Genomic DNA, 21,856 nt, shown 5'->3' on the forward strand with positions numbered 1-21,856 from the left:
GGCCCCAGAACGCGTTCCTGCTGGCTATTTTTAAAATAAAATATTGCTGCCGAAACCGGTTTGGCTCATTGGATAGAGCGTCAGCCTGCGGACTGAAAGGTCCTGGGTTTGATTCTGGTCAAGGGCATGTAACTTGGTTGCGGGGACATCCCCAGTGGGGGGTGTGCAGGAGGCAGCTGATCAATGTTTCTCTCTCATCAATGTTTCTAGCTCTCTATCTCTCTCCCTTCCTCTCTGTAAAAAATCAACAAAATATATTTAAAAATAAATAAATAAAAATAAAATATTGCTAACAGCTTGAGACATATTATCCTTCCCTTGGTTTTATACATTTCTAAACGTATGTGTATATGGATGGGGTTTTTTCTTTGTTGTTTGTGGGTTTTTAAAATATATTTTTATTGATTTCAGAGAAGAAAGGGGAGAGAGAGAGAGAGAGAGAGAGAGAGAGAGAGAGAGAGAGACATCGTTGATGCTTCAGAGGGTTGCAGGGCTGAGTTGGGGCTCCACTGTCCTCACCCCGAGCTCTTTCTCCATCCCCCGTCAGCGCTTCTATGTGGCCACCTCGCGGCAACTGAAGCGGCTGGAGTCTGTGAGCCGCTCGCCCGTGTACTCGCACTTCTCGGAGACGGTGACGGGCTCCAGCGTCATCCGGGCCTACGGCCGCAGCCAGGCCTTTGAGGCCATCAGCGATGCGAAGGTGGACACCAACCAGAGGAGCTGCTACCCCAGCATCTCCTCCAACAGGTCAGAGCCTCCTCCCCACCCCGCTCCTCCAGCAGCTCCCACCAGGGTCTCTCTGCAGTGTCCCAGGGCCTAGCCCCTCCTTCCCCGTAAGCAGAAACCTGCCCCCCCCACCCCCCGCTTCTGCCCCAATGCCTCCTTGTCCGATCCTTGCAGGTGGCTGGGGGTCCGAGTGGAGTTCATGGGGAACCTTGTCGTGTTCTTTGCCGCACTCTTCGCTGTGATTGGGAGGAGCAGCCTGAGTCCGGGGATGGTGGGCCTTTCTGTGTCCTACGCCCTACAGGTAGGCATGCAGGGCTCCGGGCTCAGGGCAGGGCCACACAGGTGCCACGGGCATCTCCCGAGCGCCGCCTCGCTCTGCTCACGTGGGGACCAGCCCCAGGTTCCCCTCACAGGGTGGTGAGCTCCAGGCAAGCGTGGAGAGCCACTCCCCACAGCAGGGGGTGGTGCTGCTGGGGGAGCAGGCCTTGGTGGAGGGAGGAACATGTTCTAAGAGCCGGCGGAGATGCTTCACCTCGGGGTGCTGGAGACTTTATCTTGGCCTGCGGCCCCGAACCACCAACAGAACTGGTCCTGCCTGAGCACACGGTCTAGGAGGCCCGCGGCCCTGACGGCTCCTGGGATAGGGCTGGGAGACCCCTCCTTTCCCATGCCTGCCGGGAAAGGCCCTGGGCTGGATGGGGGTTGGGCAGGTCACCGCTGGCAACTGGAACTTTGGGAAGCAAATCACATTCTTCTCACACTGTCCTGGGCAGCTGAGTCACCTAGAGAGAGCTTGTTAAAATGCGGATTCTGCTCTAAGTCGCCCAGGATGGGGCTCGGGATCCTGCGTGTCTATCAAGACTCCTTGCCGCACAGAGTCTGGTCCCAGGACCAGTTGTGGCAGCATCGTCTGGGAGCTTGTTAGAAACGCAGGATCTTCCCCCACACCCGCTGGCTCCGAAGCAAGGTCCTCTGGAAAGCCGGGCTTAGACATAGTAAAGCTCGGGAAACGCTAGCCCCGCTGGCCCTTGGTTAAGTCTGCGTTGTCACGGTCAGCGCTGCAGTGGTGACGAGAGCCCTAGGCGGCACACCCTATGGACTGGCCCGGGCCCACCGGGGTCATTGATGGGAGAGGAACTCCTCCCAAAGCCATGCAGGGGGTGGGGGAGGGAGAGGTTACCCTATTGATGCCCAGTCCCTTTGGCCAGGTGACATTTTCTCTGAACTGGATGATACGGATGTTATCAGACTTGGAGACGAATATTGTGGCTGTGGAGAGAGTCAAGGAGTACTCCAAGACGGAGACCGAGGTGGGTGCTGGGACGAACCTGGGGTGGGGGAGTCCGGAAGAGCTGGAGAAGGGTGCTCAGTAGCCCACCATCCCTATAGCTCCAAAGCCAGCTGTTCAGGTGGCTCTTATGGGTTCATTTATTCATTCAATCCTGATGGAGCATCAACCAGAGGTCTTTGCTGGGAGGCACAGATGGAGGGGGAGAGGGAGAGAGAGGAACATCAATTGGTTGCCTTCTGCACGCAACATACTGGGGATCAAGCCGGAATCCTGAGTGTGTGCCCTGACCAGAATCAAACCGGCGACCTTTTGGTGTACAGGACAACCCTCAACCAACTGACCAACACCAACCAGGGCTGCTTTGCCTTTTTGACAGCCTGGCTTCCCCTGCCTCCAGGCAAGGCTGGCTTCCTGCTGTGTGACCTGCACTCTTCTTCCTCTTTCCCTCTGCCAGGCGCCCTGGGTGGTGGAGGGCAGCCGCCCTCCTGCAGGCTGGCCCACGAAGGGCGAGGTGGAGTTCCGGAATTACTCCGTGCGCTACCGGCCCGGCCTGGACCTGGTGCTGAAGGACCTGAGTCTGCGCGTGCGCGGCGGCGAGAAGGTGCGCCTGGGGGGTCTCGTGCTGGGACGGGACTGTACCCCTCTTGGGGAAAAGAAGGGGTGCTCCATCCCAGCTGTCTGCTGGCCTCTACTGGGGAGTCCTGGAGGTGTCCCCACTGATCCCTGGGCCTCCCTCCAGGTGGGGATCGTGGGCCGCACGGGGGCTGGCAAGTCATCCATGACCCTCAGCCTATTCCGCCTCCTGGAGGCCGCGGGGGGCGAAATCCGCATCGACGGCCTCAACGTGGCCGACATCGGGCTCCATGACCTGCGTTCTCAGCTGACCATCATCCCCCAGGTACGCACCGGGCATGGACGGGCCACACTGGCCAGTGACCCTGCGGAGGGGGGGCAGACCCCAGCCCCGTTCCGCAAGGCAAGACCAGACCTTAAGGCTGGAGAGCCACACAGCAGGAGCAGAGCCACAGAGCGGCCACCTGTTGTGGATCCGGGAGGGTCAGAGGGGCCCTGGCCCCATCAGACCCTGTGTTGCAACCTTCTGGGCCAGCAAATGGGGCCAGGACCCTAGGGCCACTTCCAGCATCTTGATTCCGAGATGTTCTGTCCCAGCTTCCTGTTTTCTTGGCTCTAAATGACATTTCCCTCTTTTAGCTCCCCTGGGGTTTTTTTCTGCTGACCGGACACTTCAGGGCCAGATTAGCGCGCGGGTCCCCGCTTTAGCAGAGGACTTAGTGATGGGCAAAGCTGGGGTTTATCACTTCCCCACAGGCATTTTCTGTCTCCGTGGCCACTGCCTCCCTCCTGGAGGGCTGCGGACGGGGGAGGGGGGGGGTGTGGCGGGGGATGCTGCCACCTCAAATCCCCCTTTTTTTTTTTACTCCTGCTCACTCCTTGTGGGGCCCAAGCCACCTCCCTCTAAGACCCTGTTGTGTTCCCAGGACCCCATCCTGTTCTCGGGGACCCTGCGTATGAACCTAGACCCCTTCAGCAATTCCTCGGAGGAAGACATATGGCGGGCCTTGGAGCTGTCCCATCTGAAATCATTTGTGAGCTCTCAGCCCGCAGGCCTGGACTTCCAGTGCTCCGAAGGAGGGGAGAACCTCAGGTAACGGCCCCTTCCGCCCCCACCCCCCATCTCAGCCTGGGTGCCCTCGGGGGCGTTGCTTGTCTTGAACATATTTTGTGTGCCAGGCAGGCACCATCTCACTGTCTCCTCCCATCAGCCCCAGAGGTGGTCCATGGTCCCCTCTTGGAAGGAAACTGGGGCAGGCCTGGGATTTGAACCAGGTCTTGGAGATTCCAAAGCCCTAGTCAGTCGTGTCCTGTAGGTTTTCAATGCCATACTAGCCGGGGGAGCGGGGAGACGGGATGTGGACTGAACTTGTGAAGCAGGTGAGAGGACACCTATAGGGCATTAGGCAAATCATATTTCCCCAGATGGATGCAGTCTCGTCTATAATTTAGGAAAGTGAGCTCCTTCTTTGCTTCGTTATAGCCTTAGATTTTATATCCCCAGCCTCTGGGCTGTGCAGCAAAGAAGGCCACAAATCTACTCTTACTGAGTCTAAAAGCTTGAGAATCCCATACCCGGTGCTAGCTGTGTGATTTCGGGCAAGTCACTTAACCTTTCTGTGCGTCCTTTTCTCCCACGCTAAAATAGAAATGACAACAGTCCCATACCTCTTTGCACCGTCCTGCCCAATAAAAATATCATGTGAGCTCCGTGTGCATAGTTAAAATTTTTTCTAGTAGCCACAGTAAGAAGAGGAAAAGGAAACAGGTGAAATAAATTTTAATAGTGTATTTTATTTAGCTTGATATGTAGAAAATATTACCTTTTTAACATGTAATTGACATGAAAGTGATTAGGGTATATTTTATATGTTTTTCTTACTAAGTTGGAAATCCTACGTGTGTTTTCACATGTATGGCACATCCCACTTCAGACTTGCCACACTTCAAGTGCTCAACAGCTTCCATTTGGACAGAGCAATCTCAGGGTCACTGTGATTAGGCTGTGCTTAGCCTAAATACACCCCTGAGGAATTTAGCTATTCTTATTCTTTTTTATCTTTATTTATTTTTTTAAAATATATTTTATTGATTTTTTTACAGAGAGGAAAAGAGAGGAATAGAGAGCTAGAAACATCAATGAGGGAGAAACATCGGCCAGCTGCCTCCTGCACACCCCCTATCGGGGATGTGCCCGCAACCAATGTACATGCCCTTGATGGGAATCGAACCTGGGACCCTTCAGTCTGCAGGCCAACGCTCTATCCACTGAGCCAAACTAGTTTCGGCTATTCTTATTCTTTTTAAAAATATATATATATATATTTACTGATTTCAGAGAGAAAGGGAGAGGGAGAGAGAGATAGAAACATCAATGATGACAGAGAATCAATGATCAGCTGCCTCCTGCATGCCCCCCACGGGGGATCAAGCCCACAACCCGGGCATGTGCCCTTGAAGGGAATTGAACCCTGGACCTTTCAGTCCACAGTCCGATGCTCTATCCACTGAGCCAAACCAGCCAGGGCTAGCTCTTCCTACTCTTATTATTCTACTTTTCCCACACCATTGGACTCTCCCCAGACCTCAAAAACAAACAGAAACCTTTACATTTGCTCAGCACTTAGTGTTGCTCCACTCTCTCATTGAATCTTGCCTGCAGCCCTTTGGCTCCAAAGAATAAGATGATTTGCCCAAAGCGGCTCAGATAGCAAGGGGAGGGGCAGGAACTCAGGAGAGTGAGGGCTTTCGCCCCAAACCTTTGTTGTTGCTGGTGCATTATAGCCACCCACGGGATGTCCCTGCCTCCCCAGGCAGCCTAGGGAGACTGCATTTTAACGGGATTTCACTCAGACAGCCGCGCTGGGCACAGCTGGCAGGCAAGCCGCAGCGTCCAGACCCCGCGCCCCCGAGTTGTTTTTTTGGCCCATTCTCCCGTTCCTGCTTGCCATCAGCACCTTCCCCTCCATCCCCACGTCCATCAGGACTCAGACAGAGATGGGCTACACCTCCCTCTCTGCTTTGAGCATAACCTGTGTCCTGTGCCAGTCCCACCATCAATCAGTCCCGAGTTCTATCTGGCAGCTGGTGCTGCTGCCAAAACCGTCATTAGTTGTGGGAATGGGCCAGGGAGGGAGCCTGGCCTTCGCTGGAGCTGCGGTGACTCACCCCTTTGGGAAGGGCTGCGGTTTTTGTCCTTGGGTGTGGGGGTGCTGCGGCCTCCGTGGTTGGGAACACAGCCCCGCTTTGTTCACTGGCCCTGGCTTCCAAGGGGAGAGGTGGAAGGTATGCATTCTGCCTCTCCTCCTGCTCCCCAGCAACCAGACACAGGGAGTCCCCCGGGTCCTGCCCTGCCCTTCTCCTTCCTCGTTCCCACAGCCCTGGCCTGCATTTCCCATGGGGGCGGGAGAGGCTCTCTGCATTGTGTGATATTAGGGTCAGCAAGATGGCATCTGTGGGCAAGTATCCAGAGAGAGAGAGAGAGACATCTGAGTATTTCTTACTAAGGTGTAAATGACTGATAGAGTGAAGCAGAGAAACATCGTGCCACTAGTTGAGGGAGGAGGAGGAAGAAGGCAAAGAAAGAAGTGCCCAGGTGCCAGAGACAGACTGGAGATGTTAGTGTTGCTGAGCTCTATCCTCGAGGCCCCACATTAATCCTCTGCTATCCAGACCTCAACCCCGACTCCCCATCCAGCAGGAGGTCAGGGCTGAGGTAGAAATGAAAGAGGTTAGTCCTGGGCCATTGGGAAGGAGAGGAGAGACAGAAACCGTTCAGAGAGTGAGGCCTGGGGGCAGGTTGGGGGTCCCCAGTTGGTAACGTCTGCCTTCCCCGTGCCCAGTGTGGGTCAGCGGCAGCTGGTGTGCCTGGCCCGAGCCCTTCTCCGCAAGAGCCGAATCCTGGTGTTAGACGAGGCCACGGCCGCCATCGACCTGGAAACCGACGACCTCATCCAGGCCACCATCCGCACCCAGTTTGAGAGCTGCACGGTGCTGACCATTGCGCACCGGCTCAACACCATCATGGACTACACCAGGTGGGGCGCTGGGACCCAAGCAGGGAGGGGCTGGCGGGGTCCCCTGGGCCAGTGGGAAGGTTATCTGAGCACGGGAGAGAGGTGTGACCTTGGGCAATTGGATGAACCTTCCTGAACCTCAGTCCCTCGGGGCTAGAGGAAGAGCCAATGCCATGAAGCATCCCGAGCGCAGGAGATCCTGGGGAATGTTCCTCTCCTCCCCAGCTCCTTCCCGGAATTCTCCCGAGTCCCGTGTCCTCTGAGGACGAGGCAAGAGGCCTTGTCCTTGGAGCCTGTGGCTTCTTCAGAGAGCAGCTCGCTGGGCCAAGAAGAGAGACCGTGACCTATTCCCTCGTTGTGCCCGGTGTCAGAGTGCGGTGCCGAGGACAGGGGGCGGGGCTGGGTGACTCAGGCGCCTCATGGAAGTGAGCCGCGCTGGCCCAGCAGGCTGGCCCCGGGGAGGCCTGGGAGCTCAGCTTGCAGCCAAGGAGGCAGGACCCGGCCCCACATCTATGGCGAAGGAGGGTGATGAGAGCAGATGCCCCCGCCAGACCTTCGTTCACAAAATGAACACCCACAGGGCACGGGGAGGTGGAGACGGTGCCGTGGACAGGGCAGTGGGCAGCTGTTGTCCCTGTGTCAGAAGTGTCCCCACACGGCCCCAGGCGCTAGGGCGCCAAGCTGAGAATGCCCTACACTGTGTTCTGTCTGTTCCATCCCTGCCCCACCCTACTCCCCACTCCCACCCAGGACCCCACTGGGAAAAGAGAAGGGAGAGGGCAGTCCCAGGCAGTGACGACCACAGACACACTCCTTCCCAGGACGTGTTTCTGGGCATCCCGTGGGTGGGGAAACAGAGTGTGTTCTACGCCCTCCCGTCCAGGGGCATCTCCCCAGGCTTGGGAGAGCCCTCTCCACTCCTGCCTCACCCTGGGAGCCAGTCTGTTGGCCCTGCACCAGGTGCACCCGGTGATTATCTGTCCCAGGCCGAGGCCTGACTGTGTGTGTGTGGGTGGGGGAGCTCCGCCCCTCAGCAGCAGGCAGGTTTGCAGCCGGAGCCCCAGATTCCAGTGTCCGGGCTCACTGCAGCCCGGCTTCCCGCCGTGTGCCTTTGTGAGCCGGCACAAAGCAGATGGAAGCACACAGGGCCCAGCGCTCAGGCCCGTGGCTCCCCCACGCACGGTCCTGTGACCCTGGCCGGGAGAAAGGCTCATTAGGGAAGGCTTTCGGAGCCCCGACCCACAGAGATGAATAGGAACCTGGTGTTTGATCCCAGAAACCGCCTCGTCTGCTAGGAGAGCAAACGGAGCGGCTAAAATAGCCCGCCTTGCAAGTGTGCACATGTGGCGTAGCGGCTGTGCCGGGCGGGCTGGCGGGAGCGGGAGGGTTGGCATGTCACTGCGGGGCCTGAGCAGGACCCAGAAGGGCGGGGTCGGACCACGAGGCCCGGTCTGGGCTGGCGGAGACCTGACCACCTTGTTTTTTTTGGCTAGGGTCCTGGTCCTGGACAAAGGGACAGTGGCTGAATTTGATTCTCCAACCAACCTCATCGCAGCCAGAGGCATCTTCTACGGGATGGCCAGGGACGCTGGTCTTGCCTAACATACATACCTGGGGTTTCCTCCCGGCTGACCTGGTTTTCTCCAGAAAGGAAAAGGACACCAGACACGTCAGCAGAATAAACCCGGGGGCTGGGGGCATTTGTTCCATATTTGCTCCTATGAAGCGTTCCACGGGTGACCGTGCTCAATGCTTTCAAAGAGGGAGTGAGGCTCCAGGGGCGCCCGACGCACCCAAGGTCACGGACGGTTTGAGGCAGAACCCAGACTGGTCCCCGATCTCCTGATTCCCAGTCTCCTGTTACGTACCCACGGTGCTGCTTGCAATCACTGCATGGAGCAGCCTCCCTAGATGACTGTTCCTATTTTCTATTCTGAAGTCTTTTTATTGTTTTTGTTTTTTTTTTAAATAAAGCTTTTTTTCTCTTGAAACAAGATTGCCAGGTCAGGCTGTCCCTAAGAACGGAGTCCTGTACTCTGGAGTGCTGGCCTGAATCCATTAAAAATGGAGCAGTGGGGAAGTGAAGCGGCGTGGTCCCTTACACACACACACCCCGGGGCAGGCTGGCTCCGCCTGGCCACAGGTGTGGGGGTTAGGACCCCGGGAGGAAGCAGGGAGGAAGGGGGAGAGGCAGAGGTGGATTTATTATACATCTACATGGCTGGAACCATCTGAAGACTTCAGACCCAAGAGCTTTGGGCTGGAAATATTGTCTTCACAGCCAAAATGCACTGGGAACTTGCCAGAAGGTCCCGCTCTGCTGTGCAGAGACTATAAAAAGGTGAGCGATGAAGTCCCTGCAATCTGACCTGAGGCCTCTTGGGAACACCTCCACGTTTATGTCATCCCTCAGACCTGTACGCCTGCCTCTCTAGGGGCTGCAAAGTGCCTGGCACTTCATTCCCTCGCTCCTTCAGAAGTCTGTTCCAGACAGGTCTCCATACCCACTGAGGCTGGGAGTCATCCGTCTTCCTCCGTCGGGCTGACGCCGAGTGTGGGAGGAGCACAGGCGGCCCTGACAGTCCCCGCTGGGCTGGTGAAGGAGACGAGGCTGGATTTTGCTTTCTTGAGCAAACCAGCCGTCTGTTTGCTGTGGGTCAGTTTGCCTGCACAAGACCTGGTGTTTGGAATGGACCTCTTCTCTCCGTTCCTAGGTTCTCTGGTTTCCTCTTTCATTTCCTCCAGCTTCACCCTTGGTGAGATGTGACTGGTTGCGGGTGACGGTATGTCTTCTCCCCCCACCCTAATGGGCTGCAGGCGTGTGGAGATGCCTCCTTTGATCTGGTTTTGTTGTGTGATGGGGCAGCCTGTGCTGCAGGACCCTTTGTTACAGGTTAACCATGTTTTTTTTTGGCAGGCTCTTTTGGCTCAGGATGTTTATGAGGGGATGGAGGAAGACTTCCATCCTTGTGATAAAGCAAGTATGAAAGCACAAATGCCCATATTCTTCTTCCTCTGCCCGGTGCTAAGAAAAGGTCTCTGCTCTGCGCCCTGATTTATTAGAGCAATTTGGCTTGACATCTGCTTTGTGAGGAGCTAGCTGCCCTAAACCTACAGGAATGCAGGTTCATTCAGCATCGTTCTCAGGCGAAAGATATGGAGGTGTAAAGCTGCATTTCCCTCGCCTGTCTAGGGAGCTTGCTTCTGAGCTCATTGAGGCCAAGACAGGTGCTGACGGCCCCAAGGAGAGGCTCAGTTGTGTGAGGTAAATAGAATAATCAAAAATGTAGCTAATAGGATGACCTCCAGCTAGCTGGCTCAGCTACTCCGGGGAAATGAAGCTGACTGCTGAGAACTGGGAGGGAAGACTCACACAAGAGATCTGTCTCCAGGCGCCACTGAGGGGGCGTGAGCACGGCAGCAGCAGGATGGCTGCAGGAGGCTCAGGTAGGGAGCGGTCCCTCCCCCTCTTCCTCCAGAGCCTCTTGTCCCCGGGACCGTCCAACCATTTCAACCCCCTGTGACTAGAAGTGCTGCTTAGGAAGCCAAAAATCAAAGAATATGGGCTCAGTCAGTTAATGTTTAATTTTAATAATACTTGTCATATTTGAACAGTCAGCAATGCACAAAGAAAATTATCTTCAGTGAATGTTTGCCCACAGTATGAACACATGCTCTAAATATGCAGTGGAGGCGGAGGGTATTCACAGTAACAGAGCTAAAAAGAAAACCCTTTGTTATAAATTACACGAAGCATATAAAAATAGTTCTCTGAATGCATAGATTAAGACGTTAGACTCACCTACCAGCAACTGTGCAGTCTGATTCTACGGCCATACGTAGAGGTCCCTGGACCACAGAGGACTTTAGGGAAGAGACCGGTGTAGGGCCCACCTCTCACCTGAGACGCAGCCCCGGGCTCCCTCCCTGCTAAGCCCTGGAAATGCCCGGGGCTGTGCCCCTGCAGGCCACCCCCAGCCAGGGCCTCCACTGCTCTGAATCTCTAACTGGTCTGGATGGCTGGAAGTTTAACCCCAGTGATTTAGACATGGATTAATACTGAATTTATTTCTTTCAGGACAGAACTAACCTTATCATTAAATTTCTTTTAAAGGAAAGGGGGAGAAAGGTTAGTATATCTAGATAAACGAGCTTCTGATTGGTTGAAACACAGGGAGGTTTCTTCTTTAAAGTACCTCAGAGAGAAGGAGTAGTAAGTAACCTTTACTCTGCCATGCAAACACTGTACAAGGGTAAGTCGCCATCGGTAAGTGCCGAAACACATCAGGTCACTGAGCAGTGACGCCGCGAAGCTGGCCTTGCGAACACCTCCCCAGCTCAGCGTTGGGCGGCGGCAGGAGGCCGCGTCTTAGCACCGCATTCCCTGCCACATTCTCTCTCCATCGAGTAAAACCAACACGGCTGGGGAGGGAGGTTTCTTTGGAAACTATAGGCACTATGGGGAGAAAGCTGCTTCGGACAGCAGGGTGCCCTCCACAGCCGGCGGCCAGCCCCTGCTCTCCTGTCTATGTGCTCCTTCTCCTTTCCGAGCCAAGCTCTTTGCGTTCACGGACAGTGGCTTCTATTCACATCGACAATGAAGGGAAGGAAAGGAATCTTTGAATGCATTCTTCTAAAAATGATCATGCCACGTTCAAGAGTTGAATCAGGTGTGTGTGTGTTTTTTGTTTTTCAGAACAAAGCCTGGTAGACTTTACAATTGCCTTTTTGGGGATACTGGATTGGTGGGGGTTATGGGGAATCCCTAAGATAAAACAATTTGTTTACAAAAGCAACAGATTTCAGAATTGTGTAAAAACCCTAATAATTTCAAAATAATCTTTATCTTTTATACAAAAATAAATATGCTAGCTCCTTTAGCTGTTTCCTACAATAACCTTTAAAACAGCAACAGATTCAGTCTCAAAAATTGCTTTTCATTTCCAGTGGAAAATGAAAGTAGAGAACATGGACAGGCAATGTTTGTGCTCTTCTCATATGGTGCAGTTAAACACGGAGATGGCAGGAATCACTTCAGTGAAAAAAAAAACAAAACAAAACCAAAAAAAAGACGGCTGCTCTTTTGGAAGGCGTCAGAGAGCCCTCTAGTGACCACAGAGGGGAGTGAATGCAGAGGAGCTTGTCTAGGGATTGACAATGGCCGAATGGAGACAGAGAAGGAGTCATGAGTGTCTTCAAAGGAAAAAGTGGGGCAGAGGAAGCTCTTTTGGTTAACAGCGTATTTACAATTAGGTAACTGTGTTCTTAATACTTTTCACCTGAGTAACATTTATAAATATGTTATATGGAATCTCACTGCCACAAGCACACGGAAACCCAGCTGTCCAGCACCTGTTTGCCTCCAGTCAGTTCACATTTCAGGACAGCGGTGAGCATGCCACACCACGCCGGGCGCATCCTGGCCCTTCAGGTGCCCCGTCAACAGGAGTGGCTAGAAATAGGCTCCACTCTCAGCATCTGCGGACCGCTCTCTTACGGCTGCACGTAAAACACACTGGATACAGCCGCCGCTACTGCCTCTCCAGACCACTTCTCCACCGTTCACAGCGTTGAGCAATAGGTTATTGTGCACCAAGAGGCTTGGAGGAGTGGCACCGCTGCTTGAGGGTCAGGGGCTTCCTACCTTGGCAGGACAAGGTTAGTGTGCACTACTCAGTGGCCCCAGCGGCCCTCCGGCATCCGAGGCGTGGAGATCAATGGCTTGTCCTTGGCCCAGAGGCGGCACGCACTGTCACGATACTCGGGGTTAGAAGTCCCTGCGGCATCAGTAAGTCAGTTTTGAAGCTCTCCTGTTGTAGCAAGGCCTTTCTGTCAGTGTGGATGCAGCATTTCTGAACAGAAAACTATTTTCACTTATCGTCAGAACCAGTTCCAGCTCTTGGAAATCTTGGAGTCGGGCTACATCTTTGTCCTAAAACAAAAATAGGCTAATCAGATTAAGAGGAGCCACCTGTCTCTTTAGGTTTGGTATGCTGTGTTGACTTGATATCAGTATCTTGGCTCATTTTAAAACCTAAAAGCAAAAAAAAAAAAAAAAAAATACCCTTTGGCAGGCTGTCAGTGACAGTGCAGGAAAGTCCCAGGGCGTGAACTGGGTAGGAATGGCGGGAGCCCTTAGCAGCAGCTGCTCTAGGAAGAGCACACCTGGAAGGGAGAGGCAATGCGGGAACCATTTTACCCACGTGCTCTGAGAAGCAGAGCTGATGCTCAGAAAACCCAGGATGCTGGGAGGACCACACATGTGTCCATGTGGGTTTGCACTGTGATCTAACCTCATTCTGATGGTGCACTAAGATAATCCCTGTAGAGCCACACAGAAACAACTGAAGGAAATATGAATGGTACTTCAGAAAATTCTCTCTGGGATCCTACAGCTTGCAAAAGGCCACAAAAAAAAAACAAAAAAACAAACAAAAAAAAAGGCTAATGTCCCTATAGACCCAGTAGAGGGAAAGAAAGCTCAGTGATTATATTTGGAAAACCCCCCTTCTCTCCTTTTCTATTATCTTTCATTTCCTCAGCTGTGACTCATATAAAAGGAGGAAACTGGGTATTTTCCAAATGCAGGACGCAACCAGCCACTCATGCCGAACAGGCCATTCCTTACCTTTCTTACCAGGGTGTTGGGTAACTTTCTGATCTTCTCCACTTGATCTGGATTAACACCCAGCTCACAGCAGCTCACTCTGAGCAATTCTTGGTAGGTGAGCTCCTGCCGGTCCAGTTCAATTTCAATGAAGTCATTTTCTCGAAGAGATGGGTTTTGAATCCTCACCTTGAGTACCAGCTCTAGGGAAAAACAGAGGGGAAATGTTAGTGAACGGTTCTGGCATAATCTGCCTATGTAATTTAAGGTATTTTCCAGAAGAAGCTTGTGCCACCCAATGAGGAAAAACTAGGCACCATCAGCAAGAGTTGCTCAAGCCCAATTCTGGCTCTGCTGGCAGTTTCCTGCACTGTCTTCCCTGGACCTCAGACTGTGTGTGCTTCTCAAGTAAAAGGGGGCATGGGGGGGAGGGGGGGAGTAGGGGAGGGGACAACCATCACAACTGTATAGAGTCGTGGTCGGCAAACTGTGGCTTGTGAGCCACATGCGGCTCTTTGGCCCCTTGAGTGTGGCTCTTCCACAAAATACCATGGCCTGGGCGAGTCTATTTTGAAGAAGTGGCGTTAGAAGAAGTTTAAGTTTTAAAAATTTGGCTCTCCAAAGAAATTTCAATCGTTGTACTGTTGATATTTGGCTCGGTTGACTAATGAGTTTGCCGACCACTGGTATAGAGAATAATTTCTTTCTGCTGCTGGAACTAAGAAGGTAAAGGCTTAAAAATGGTTTTGGGAGTTAAACTATATATAAGCAGGGAAGGAGAAGAGAGGGGAAAAGAAGGCACAGGCAAGACATGGTACATGAATTACTCTAAAGATTTAACAATTGTGGATCTAAGGATATTTATGAAATATGAAATTCCTTGTATAGAGCGCAGTAAAAGGGCAAGAAGCTAATAAAAATTACAGTATAATTGTGACTTGAGTACAGTGCGCCTGAGTAGGGGAGCCGTGGCTTTGGGAGTAAACATTTGCTGTAAACAGAGGACGGCAGTGGTCCGAGAAGGATGTGACATGTCCGAGGGACACAGAACTGGCTTAAAGAAGCTCCCTTGGGCAAATGTGCATAATTCAAACATCAAAGTAACGGTAATGCATTATAACCCAATGAACATTGAGGTCCAAAATGACAGAGAAAGGCTGAGGAAATGTTCCAGATGAAAAGAGACTAAACCAGCATGATAACTAAATGCTGTGGGTGATCGGGGGCAGAGGTGGAGGGAGTGAAGATGGCTATGAAGGGCATTGTTGAGATAATTGATAAAATTTAAATAAAGGCCATGGATTAGAGAACAGTATTCCATAGCAAGGTTACATTTTCTAAATTTGATCGCTGTGTTGTGTATAATTATGTAACAGGCTATCCTTATTCTTAGGAAATACCCACTTACAACAGTTGAGGGTAAAAGGGCAAAAGGCAAACAATCTGAGTCAAGAGAGTTCTTTATACTAGTGTTGCAGCTTTTCTGCAAATCTATAATTATATTTAACCTAAATACATCCCTCCCCAAAGCCAGAGTAAAGCTCTAGAGCTCCGGATGCTGTCTGCCCATTTGCAGAGGCGGCTGCTGACAGGAGGTACCTTGCATATTAAATGGAAATGCTCCAGTGAAGAAAAACGGCTGGAACGCTGGCGCTGGGCCTGCATACGTCCCATTTTGAGGCTCCAGAGACACTGGTGGCTTGGATGGGACAGAGGAGAACAGTGATCGGCTCTGACTCACTGGTGGCTGACAAACAGGTTTTGTGCTTTCTGGTGTTCTGAGGAGAGCGGAGGGGGCAGGCGCGTCCCCATGCTGCACCAGTGCCAAAGCGGCGTGGTCCCTCGGAAAGGCCCCCAGCAGGGGAGGTTCCCCGGGGAGCAATGCAGGGGAGCCGTCTGCAGGGGGTGAGGCAGGCGGTGTGGTGGGGCCCCCATTCTGCAGCGGGGCCGAGTCATCTGCCACGGGGGTGTAGATAAAAGGGAAAGCTGGACTGGCCAAGTAGTTGGGAACAAAGGGCAGGTCTGACTCCTTCTTCATCTGGGGGAGGTTGTCATCATCATCCTCTTCTTCCACTGCAAAAGAAGAAAGCACAGAACCGTTACAGAGTCCTTCACAAATTGGCAAGAAACAGGTGTCTTGTGAAATCTAGTGTGCTTTGGTCTACGGTCAGTGTTCAGTGCCTCTTCAAGTCAGAAGAAAAAGAATATGGTAGTTCATTTATGATTACCGTTTTTATCATCTTAAGTTTTACAGATTAAAAAACTTACAATGCTTACCTTTCCAGAAACAACACAGAATTACTATCTTGGCACAGTAAAGTCTTTGCTTTTAGAAACAAACTGGTTGCTTGAATTGCATAAAGAATACAGCCAATAATACTACCAGTCTTTAGTAGTTTGACAAAGTTTGTTTGACAAAATTAGTTTGACAAAGTCAAAACTCAGACTCACCTCCCATTATCTTTCTGATTTCTCTCCTTGATGTCAACTGGACTGGCATTTCTCCTTTCGTGGTAAGAATCTCTTTGTCGGCTCCTGATTTTAGCAAGTAAGAGACCACCTGACCATGATTGCGTTTACAGGCCCAGTGCAAACAGGTCCTGTCCCAAAAGAAAAAAAAAGGGGGGGGTGGGGTGGGGGGGTGGGAGAGTAATTTAAAAAGAAGAAAGGTGATTTGGGATTTCAAATTCTACAGGTTAGCAAATAAATATATGCAAGAGTTTTGCTAGGACCAGGAAACCAGGCTAGTAATCTCAACTTTTCTTTACAGAAAGCAGATGAGCAAAATATGCTTAAAATTTATTTTTAAATTTCATTTCTGGCTCTTGGGAGAAACTGATTTGTCCTAGGAGCTTTAATTTCAATGGCTTCCAGAAGGCTGACAGGCTGGCTGGCTGGCTGACTCTAATGGTACTGCTGAGCATTAGTCTAGCAGTATTGCTCATTAGATTGTCCCAATCTCTTTAAAATATATCTTTATATTGGCACATTCCTTTTTTAGGGACTACGGAAACTTGTTTCATATGCATCAATTATCACTTGAAGACTAAATATTATCAGGCAAATAACCATCTTATCTATAAGTTTGCTCTGCCACTAAATTACTAGTAACACAGAATATTCTTGTCTGAGTCTTGTAGTCTTTTTCTTTCCTTCACACTACAAAAAGAAGGGTTTCTAAATTTCCATTTTTATTTTTAAATATATTTTTATTGATTTCAGAGAGGAAGGAAGAGGGAGGAAGAGAGAGAAAGAAACATCAATGATGAGAATCATTGATCAGCTGCCTCCTGCACGCCCCTTACTGGGTATCAAGCCCACAACGCAGGCAGGTGCCCTTGACTGGAATTGAACCAGGGACTCTTCAGTCCACAGGCTGACGCTCTATCCTCTGAGCCAAACCAGGCAGGGCTAAATTTCCATTTTTAAAAATGTTGGCTTCTCTTGTTCTCTCCAGAAGGCTACGAACACACCCTCATCTGCTTACACGTAAGGCACTGCACAGACATTAATTCCTAAGGCATTTAAAAATGTACATCAACCACCAAAATTTCAAGAATTCTTCTACCATACTAGACTCATTTAAGTAAAATCAATTCTTTAATATTGTAGACATATAAGTTATGTACACACTGAAGGGCAGTTGTTTTAACACTGTATAGAAATATAATTGGCATGCCCACAAAAACTCCATCTTAACAGAAACGAAAGGATTCAGAGCTACTAAATTCATCCCCAGTTGTCAAAGCTGAATGATACCAGGGAAGAAAAGACTTTTTCCCACTGTCATGAAATGTCCTCATTCGCCAACTCTTTAAACTTAGATAAATATCTTTAGTGCTTATAGGCAAATACATTTATGGTAAAGAATAGAACATATGTTCAATAGTGAGAATTGGGTCCCTCACCTGGGAAATATAATATCTAGAAAGTTCATTTGGTTCCAGGAAAAGCTGATTTTGCATGGGTACCCTGATATTTATGACTTACAGAAAGCTAGCTTGTCTGGCTGGCTGGGAGCAACCCCACTGATGTGCCAGAGTGACAATCTACAATATTATTCACTAAAATTATTCAAGTGCCTTTAAGATGCACTCTATGACGATATGACTGCCAATTTTAGAAAAATAAGGGAAGAGTCTTGATCTAGACTTCTACAACATAAGCTCCACAGAGACAAGGAAGGGTCTTAAGACATACAAGTTCTTAATATTTGCTGAATGAGTGTTGCTAGGAGGAGAAGGATCCAACGCATTCTGGGCGAACGGCAGCCCACAGTGTGTTTGTGTGTGGATTCTGTAGCAGAGGCTTGGAAAGTAAATAATTATAATAAGCGAGCACTCAAAAATGAATGGAGCCTGATGAGAAAAATATGTTCCCTTTGGAAATAAATGCTCACTTGCTAGTAGTAAATCATGGCAGACTTGCTCATGACAAGCTTGAGAGGAAGGAGGAAATGGACTGCCAGTGGGTCTGAGATACTCTGGGACAAACCAACTAAAGTAGCACCATGCCAAGTGGGGTTAGGTCAGCACGCCCCCCTCCCCCCCCAGCCCTGTGCCCTAATCATCACCTACAGTCCAGGCCTGTGTGGCTCTGGGCAGTCATAACTCAGAGCCACTGCAACCAGGCAATCTTTTCAAATTCTTCCTGGGCCATTAGACTTGTTCCTTAAAGCCAAGGGATATGCAGGACACTTAAATTATAGTCGATGTGGGAGTTCTATCTTTGAACCTCAACTCTCCAAGCTTTAAATTTGCAGTCAGAATATCTTATGAGTGCTGGGAAGTATTTCAGACCAGAGGCCTGGGCATCGTTCATCAGTGCTGAAATTGTGGTTACTGAGCAGCGAAGAACTGAAAGCAGTAACGATTCTGCTAGGGAGTATTTGTTTGTTTATTTAGTCTTTATCCAGCACACTGCTTATATAATAACACAATTATAATGCTTTCCATGCTGGACATTGGCCTAAAAAAAATGCAGACATTAACTTATTTAATCCTCTAAACAACCCACAAGTTAAGTACTATTATCAACGTTCCTTCCATAATACAGATGAAGAAACTGAGGCAGCCAGCAAATAAATAAGCAAAACAAACAGTATGCTTGCTATTATGAAGTGTTATAGGGACAATAAAGCAAGGAAAGGAATTAGGGGATGCCAGAGGTAGGGGAGGGGCATGGTGCAATTTTAAATTGAAGAGCCAAGGAAAGTCTCACCAAGGTTATATCTAAGCTCAGACCTGAAGGAGGGGAGGAAGCAAAAGCATTTGGGATGGAAGGAAGGGAACACACAAAGGACTTAGATCAGAGCTGTGCCTGATGTTTCAGGAAGAGCAAGGCCAAGAGAGCAGAGTGAAGAAAGCAAGGGGCAAATGCAGAGATGAGGCACCGAGGCAGGGAGGCTCGGGGACAGGAGGACTCCGTGGGCTCATAAGAGTGAAATGGGAGCCATTTTGAGGGTCCTGAGCAGAGTGACATGATCCAAATTATGTTTAAGTTAGATCCCTCTGACTTCTCTGCTGAAGAAGACTGTCAGGGGTCAGGGTAGAACAAGGGACTAGTTAGGAGGCCACTGCACTGATCCGGGTAACAGATGATGGCAGCTCTGCCTAGAGAGGCAGTGGTACAGCCAGTGAGAAGCGGACAGAATTCGCCGACTGACTGGCTGTGGGTGTGAGGGGAAGACCAGAAGCAAGGCTGGCACTGAGGGTTCTGGCCTGAGCACCTCAGACGCTGAGATGAGGACCCCAAGAAGCAGGCCTGGGGCAATGAGGGGATGAGAGCAGACCGGGAATTCAACCTTTTGACACCTTGAATTTGAGGCAGCTATGAGACATCTGTCCCAATAAATCTATGAGAAGCTTCCTCTGGTTACTTCAGATTCAACTTATATCAACCGAGCATTGTTAAAAAACAAAATTCAACCCAGTACATTTGAAGATCTAATTTGGCTCTATTAAATAATTCAGGATTGCCCTGGCCAGTTTGGTTCAGTGGATAGAGCATCGGCCTGTGGACTGAAGGGTCCCGGGTTCTATACTGGTCACCGGCACATGCCCGAGTTGCAGACGCCATCCCCGGGGGGGGCATGCAGGAAGCAGCCAACCAATGATTTTTCTCTCATTGATGTTTCTCTCTCTCTCTTCCTCTCCATTCCTCTCTGTTATCAATTAAAAAAATATAATTCAGGATGGAACAGCATCCCACCTAGCAAGTAGAAGGGAGCTCTGACAAGCTGTAAAAAAAGGAAAGGTTTTAATAGGCAGAAACTGAGCAGGACAAGAAAGTAGCTAATGTAAGCAAGGGTCACTTCTTTTCAGACGAGTGCACTCTTTGGGAGCAGCAGGAGTCTTACTTGGTAGATGACCTCACTAGTGTTGATCAGGAAATCCCTAATCTGACTGATTGACAGTCACCTTTCTGGGAGGGGCTTAAACTGCAATCAAGTCTTGGCTTGCTGTCCTTGGGACCTTGGGCCTATAGTTCCTTTTTAAAACAGCACCTGTTCCGTGGCAGGCACTAGGGTTAGGCAAGCAGGGTCTGGAGTCCATGCTGGGCTCATTTCCTAGCTCCACTAGATAGTGCAGGGAAATTACTTAACCTTCCTGGGACTTCGTTTCCTGATCTGTAAAATGGAGAGAATAACAAACGCTATGTCCCTGTGTCATTGTGAATGACATACTAATAAAGATAAAGCCCTTAGAACCGCGCGTGTGCTACCGAGCAAGCTCGGTAAATGTCAGCTTTTATATTATGCTTCATCTCGTTAGACGCTTACAACACTCTCCCGAAATACATAATTGGAAAACGAAGTGACTCCAGTAAGTTCAACTGGAGAGGCAGGAAGGAAGAAGAACCTGCAGGCAAAACCAGGCTCCTTCATCTGCACAGCACTGCCTCCTGGTGCCCGAGCAGGGATTCCCAGCTGAACCGCCCGGCAAGGCTCAGAAAAGGCACGCACAGAACAGCAAGCTGGTTTGCAAACACTTTTAAACAAAGCATCTGTAGCTGTGGCTTCCTAGCATTCTCAACAGCTACTCCGGCTTTTTTCTTTAAGGTAAGGAGGGAGACAGATCTGCGAGGTCTGGTCCTGGCGATCACATTAATAGCTGTGTGACCTAAGGGCAAGTTATTCTCCAGGGATGAACCCACCTCCAAGGTCCCTTTCGGTTCCAAAGGTATGATTCCACTTTTAAAAGATAACATTCGCAAACTTACTTTAACCCTGGGCTAGCAAAATAGGCAGGATCAAATAAAAAACTTACGTTTACATGTGAAGAAGACAGAATAATAACACGTTCAGTAACTTAACACTAAAAATTTGATCACCAGCACATCTTCCTTAAAATGACTCCTTATTTTATCGGGAGGGATTTAACTGCAGGCAAGTATCTAAAGCCTTAGACCAAATTCTCGATTTGAAACTATAACAGGAAAACAAAGCAAAACACTCCGAAGAATAAATGAATGAGTCTTCCCTCGGGCAGCTGTAGGCAGCAGCCATCACTGCTGCAGAGGGGCAACAAGAGCAGAGCAGGGAATGCAATTGATTTTTTTTTTTTTTTCCTGCTCTTGAGAAAAGAAATCGTGCTAGTTTGTAAGATCCATGTATGCTTTTTGCTGTGCACGTGTGTTCTGCAGGAGCACCTATGGCAAAACAATTCAACATCTGATTTGGGGTGAACTCCAAATTCGCGTGAGAACCGTAGCCAGCACCGTTCAGGCCGAGGGAGTCGGGGGGAGGGGAAGATGCGGAGGCGGCGGGGGCGCCGGGGTGGGGTGGGCGCTGCCCGGGGAGACCACGTGGGCCGGGATTTGGGCAGTCCGCGCTCCCGGCTCCACCGGGCAGAGGGGGCCAGGCCTGGCCTTCGGAGCGCACCACCTTGGGGGGCTCCCCCGGGCGCCAGGCCCCGCCTTAGCGGGCGTCGCCGAGGTCACGGGCGGCCGCCCCAGGCCCCGCCCGCCGCGTGACCCGGGCCTTCCCCCGCTCCCCACTTACCAGCCGTTGACCTCATTTTGGGAGTTCACATCCACCCCGCTCTCCACCAGTTTCTGCACCTCCCGGATGTCCCCCAAGGCCGCGGCCTCCCGCAGCCTCTCCTGCTGCTCCTTCTGCTCTAGGCCGGCGCTCATCTTCCCCGCGGCCCCGGGCCCCGCTCCGAGGCCCGCCCGCCCGCCTCGGGCCGTCAGCGCCGCCTTCCCCGCGGCCCGCCCCCGGCCATGGGAGCGCGGGGCCGCCCGCCTGCTCGCGCCGCCTCCGCGCCGGCCCGCGGCCTCGCTCCTGCCGCGGCGCCCCTGCTGCTCCCGGCCCCGCGGGCCCAGTCTCAGCCCCGGCCGCGCCTCCCGCAGGCCGGCTCCGGGGGACCCTATTCACAGTGACAACGCTGACCCCGATCGCTTCCGTTCCGGCCTCGGGCCGGGCCGGGCCGCCTGTTTACGTAACCGCCGCACAGTTATAGCTGTGATTCACCGGCTATTCTTAGACCTCCCACCCGCCTTCCAGGGAGGGGGCAGGCGCCTGGCAAGGGGGGGGCATGCATATCTGAGAGCCAGCAAAGCCTTATCCTCCGGCGCAGGCTGTTTACCAGGCATCACAAATAATTGGTGTTTTGGGTTTTGGGGGGTTTTTTTTTCCACCCC

General features: G+C 51.2%; 2 protein-coding genes across 3 annotated transcripts in view; one reads left to right on the plus strand and one right to left on the minus strand.

Annotated features, from left to right (window-relative positions):
* ABCC3 (ATP binding cassette subfamily C member 3) overlaps positions 1 to 8,600 on the plus strand; it is a 39,523-nt gene extending 30,923 nt beyond the window's left edge. For both annotated transcript variants that reach the window (XM_084863378.1, XM_084863377.1), the window contains exons 24-31: positions 548 to 747; positions 901 to 1,027; positions 1,935 to 2,036; positions 2,472 to 2,618; positions 2,757 to 2,915; positions 3,517 to 3,683; positions 6,433 to 6,627; positions 8,100 to 8,600. In XM_084863378.1, the coding sequence (XP_084719504.1) occupies positions 548 to 747; positions 901 to 1,027; positions 1,935 to 2,036; positions 2,472 to 2,618; positions 2,757 to 2,915; positions 3,517 to 3,683; positions 6,433 to 6,627; positions 8,100 to 8,208 (1,206 nt within the window). In that variant the 3' untranslated portion in view covers positions 8,209 to 8,600. The remainder of the gene's footprint in view (positions 1 to 547; positions 748 to 900; positions 1,028 to 1,934; positions 2,037 to 2,471; positions 2,619 to 2,756; positions 2,916 to 3,516; positions 3,684 to 6,432; positions 6,628 to 8,099) is intronic.
* Positions 8,601 to 10,168: 1,568 nt separating this feature from the next.
* Positions 10,169 to 21,640, minus strand: ANKRD40 (ankyrin repeat domain 40). Its single transcript, XM_084863589.1, has 5 exons — positions 21,216 to 21,640; positions 15,665 to 15,813; positions 14,813 to 15,286; positions 13,235 to 13,416; positions 10,169 to 12,538 (listed from the first exon to the last, which is right to left on the minus strand). The coding sequence occupies exons 1-5, from the start codon at positions 21,347 to 21,349 to the stop codon at positions 12,392 to 12,394; spliced, it is 1,086 nt and encodes a 361-aa protein (XP_084719715.1). The 5' UTR covers positions 21,350 to 21,640; the 3' UTR covers positions 10,169 to 12,391.
* Positions 21,641 to 21,856: the final 216 nt, after the last annotated feature.

This window comes from Pipistrellus hanaki (genome assembly GCF_964339955.1).
Source record: "Pipistrellus hanaki genome assembly, chromosome: 16".
Classification (NCBI taxonomy): domain Eukaryota; kingdom Metazoa; phylum Chordata; class Mammalia; order Chiroptera; family Vespertilionidae; genus Pipistrellus; species Pipistrellus hanaki.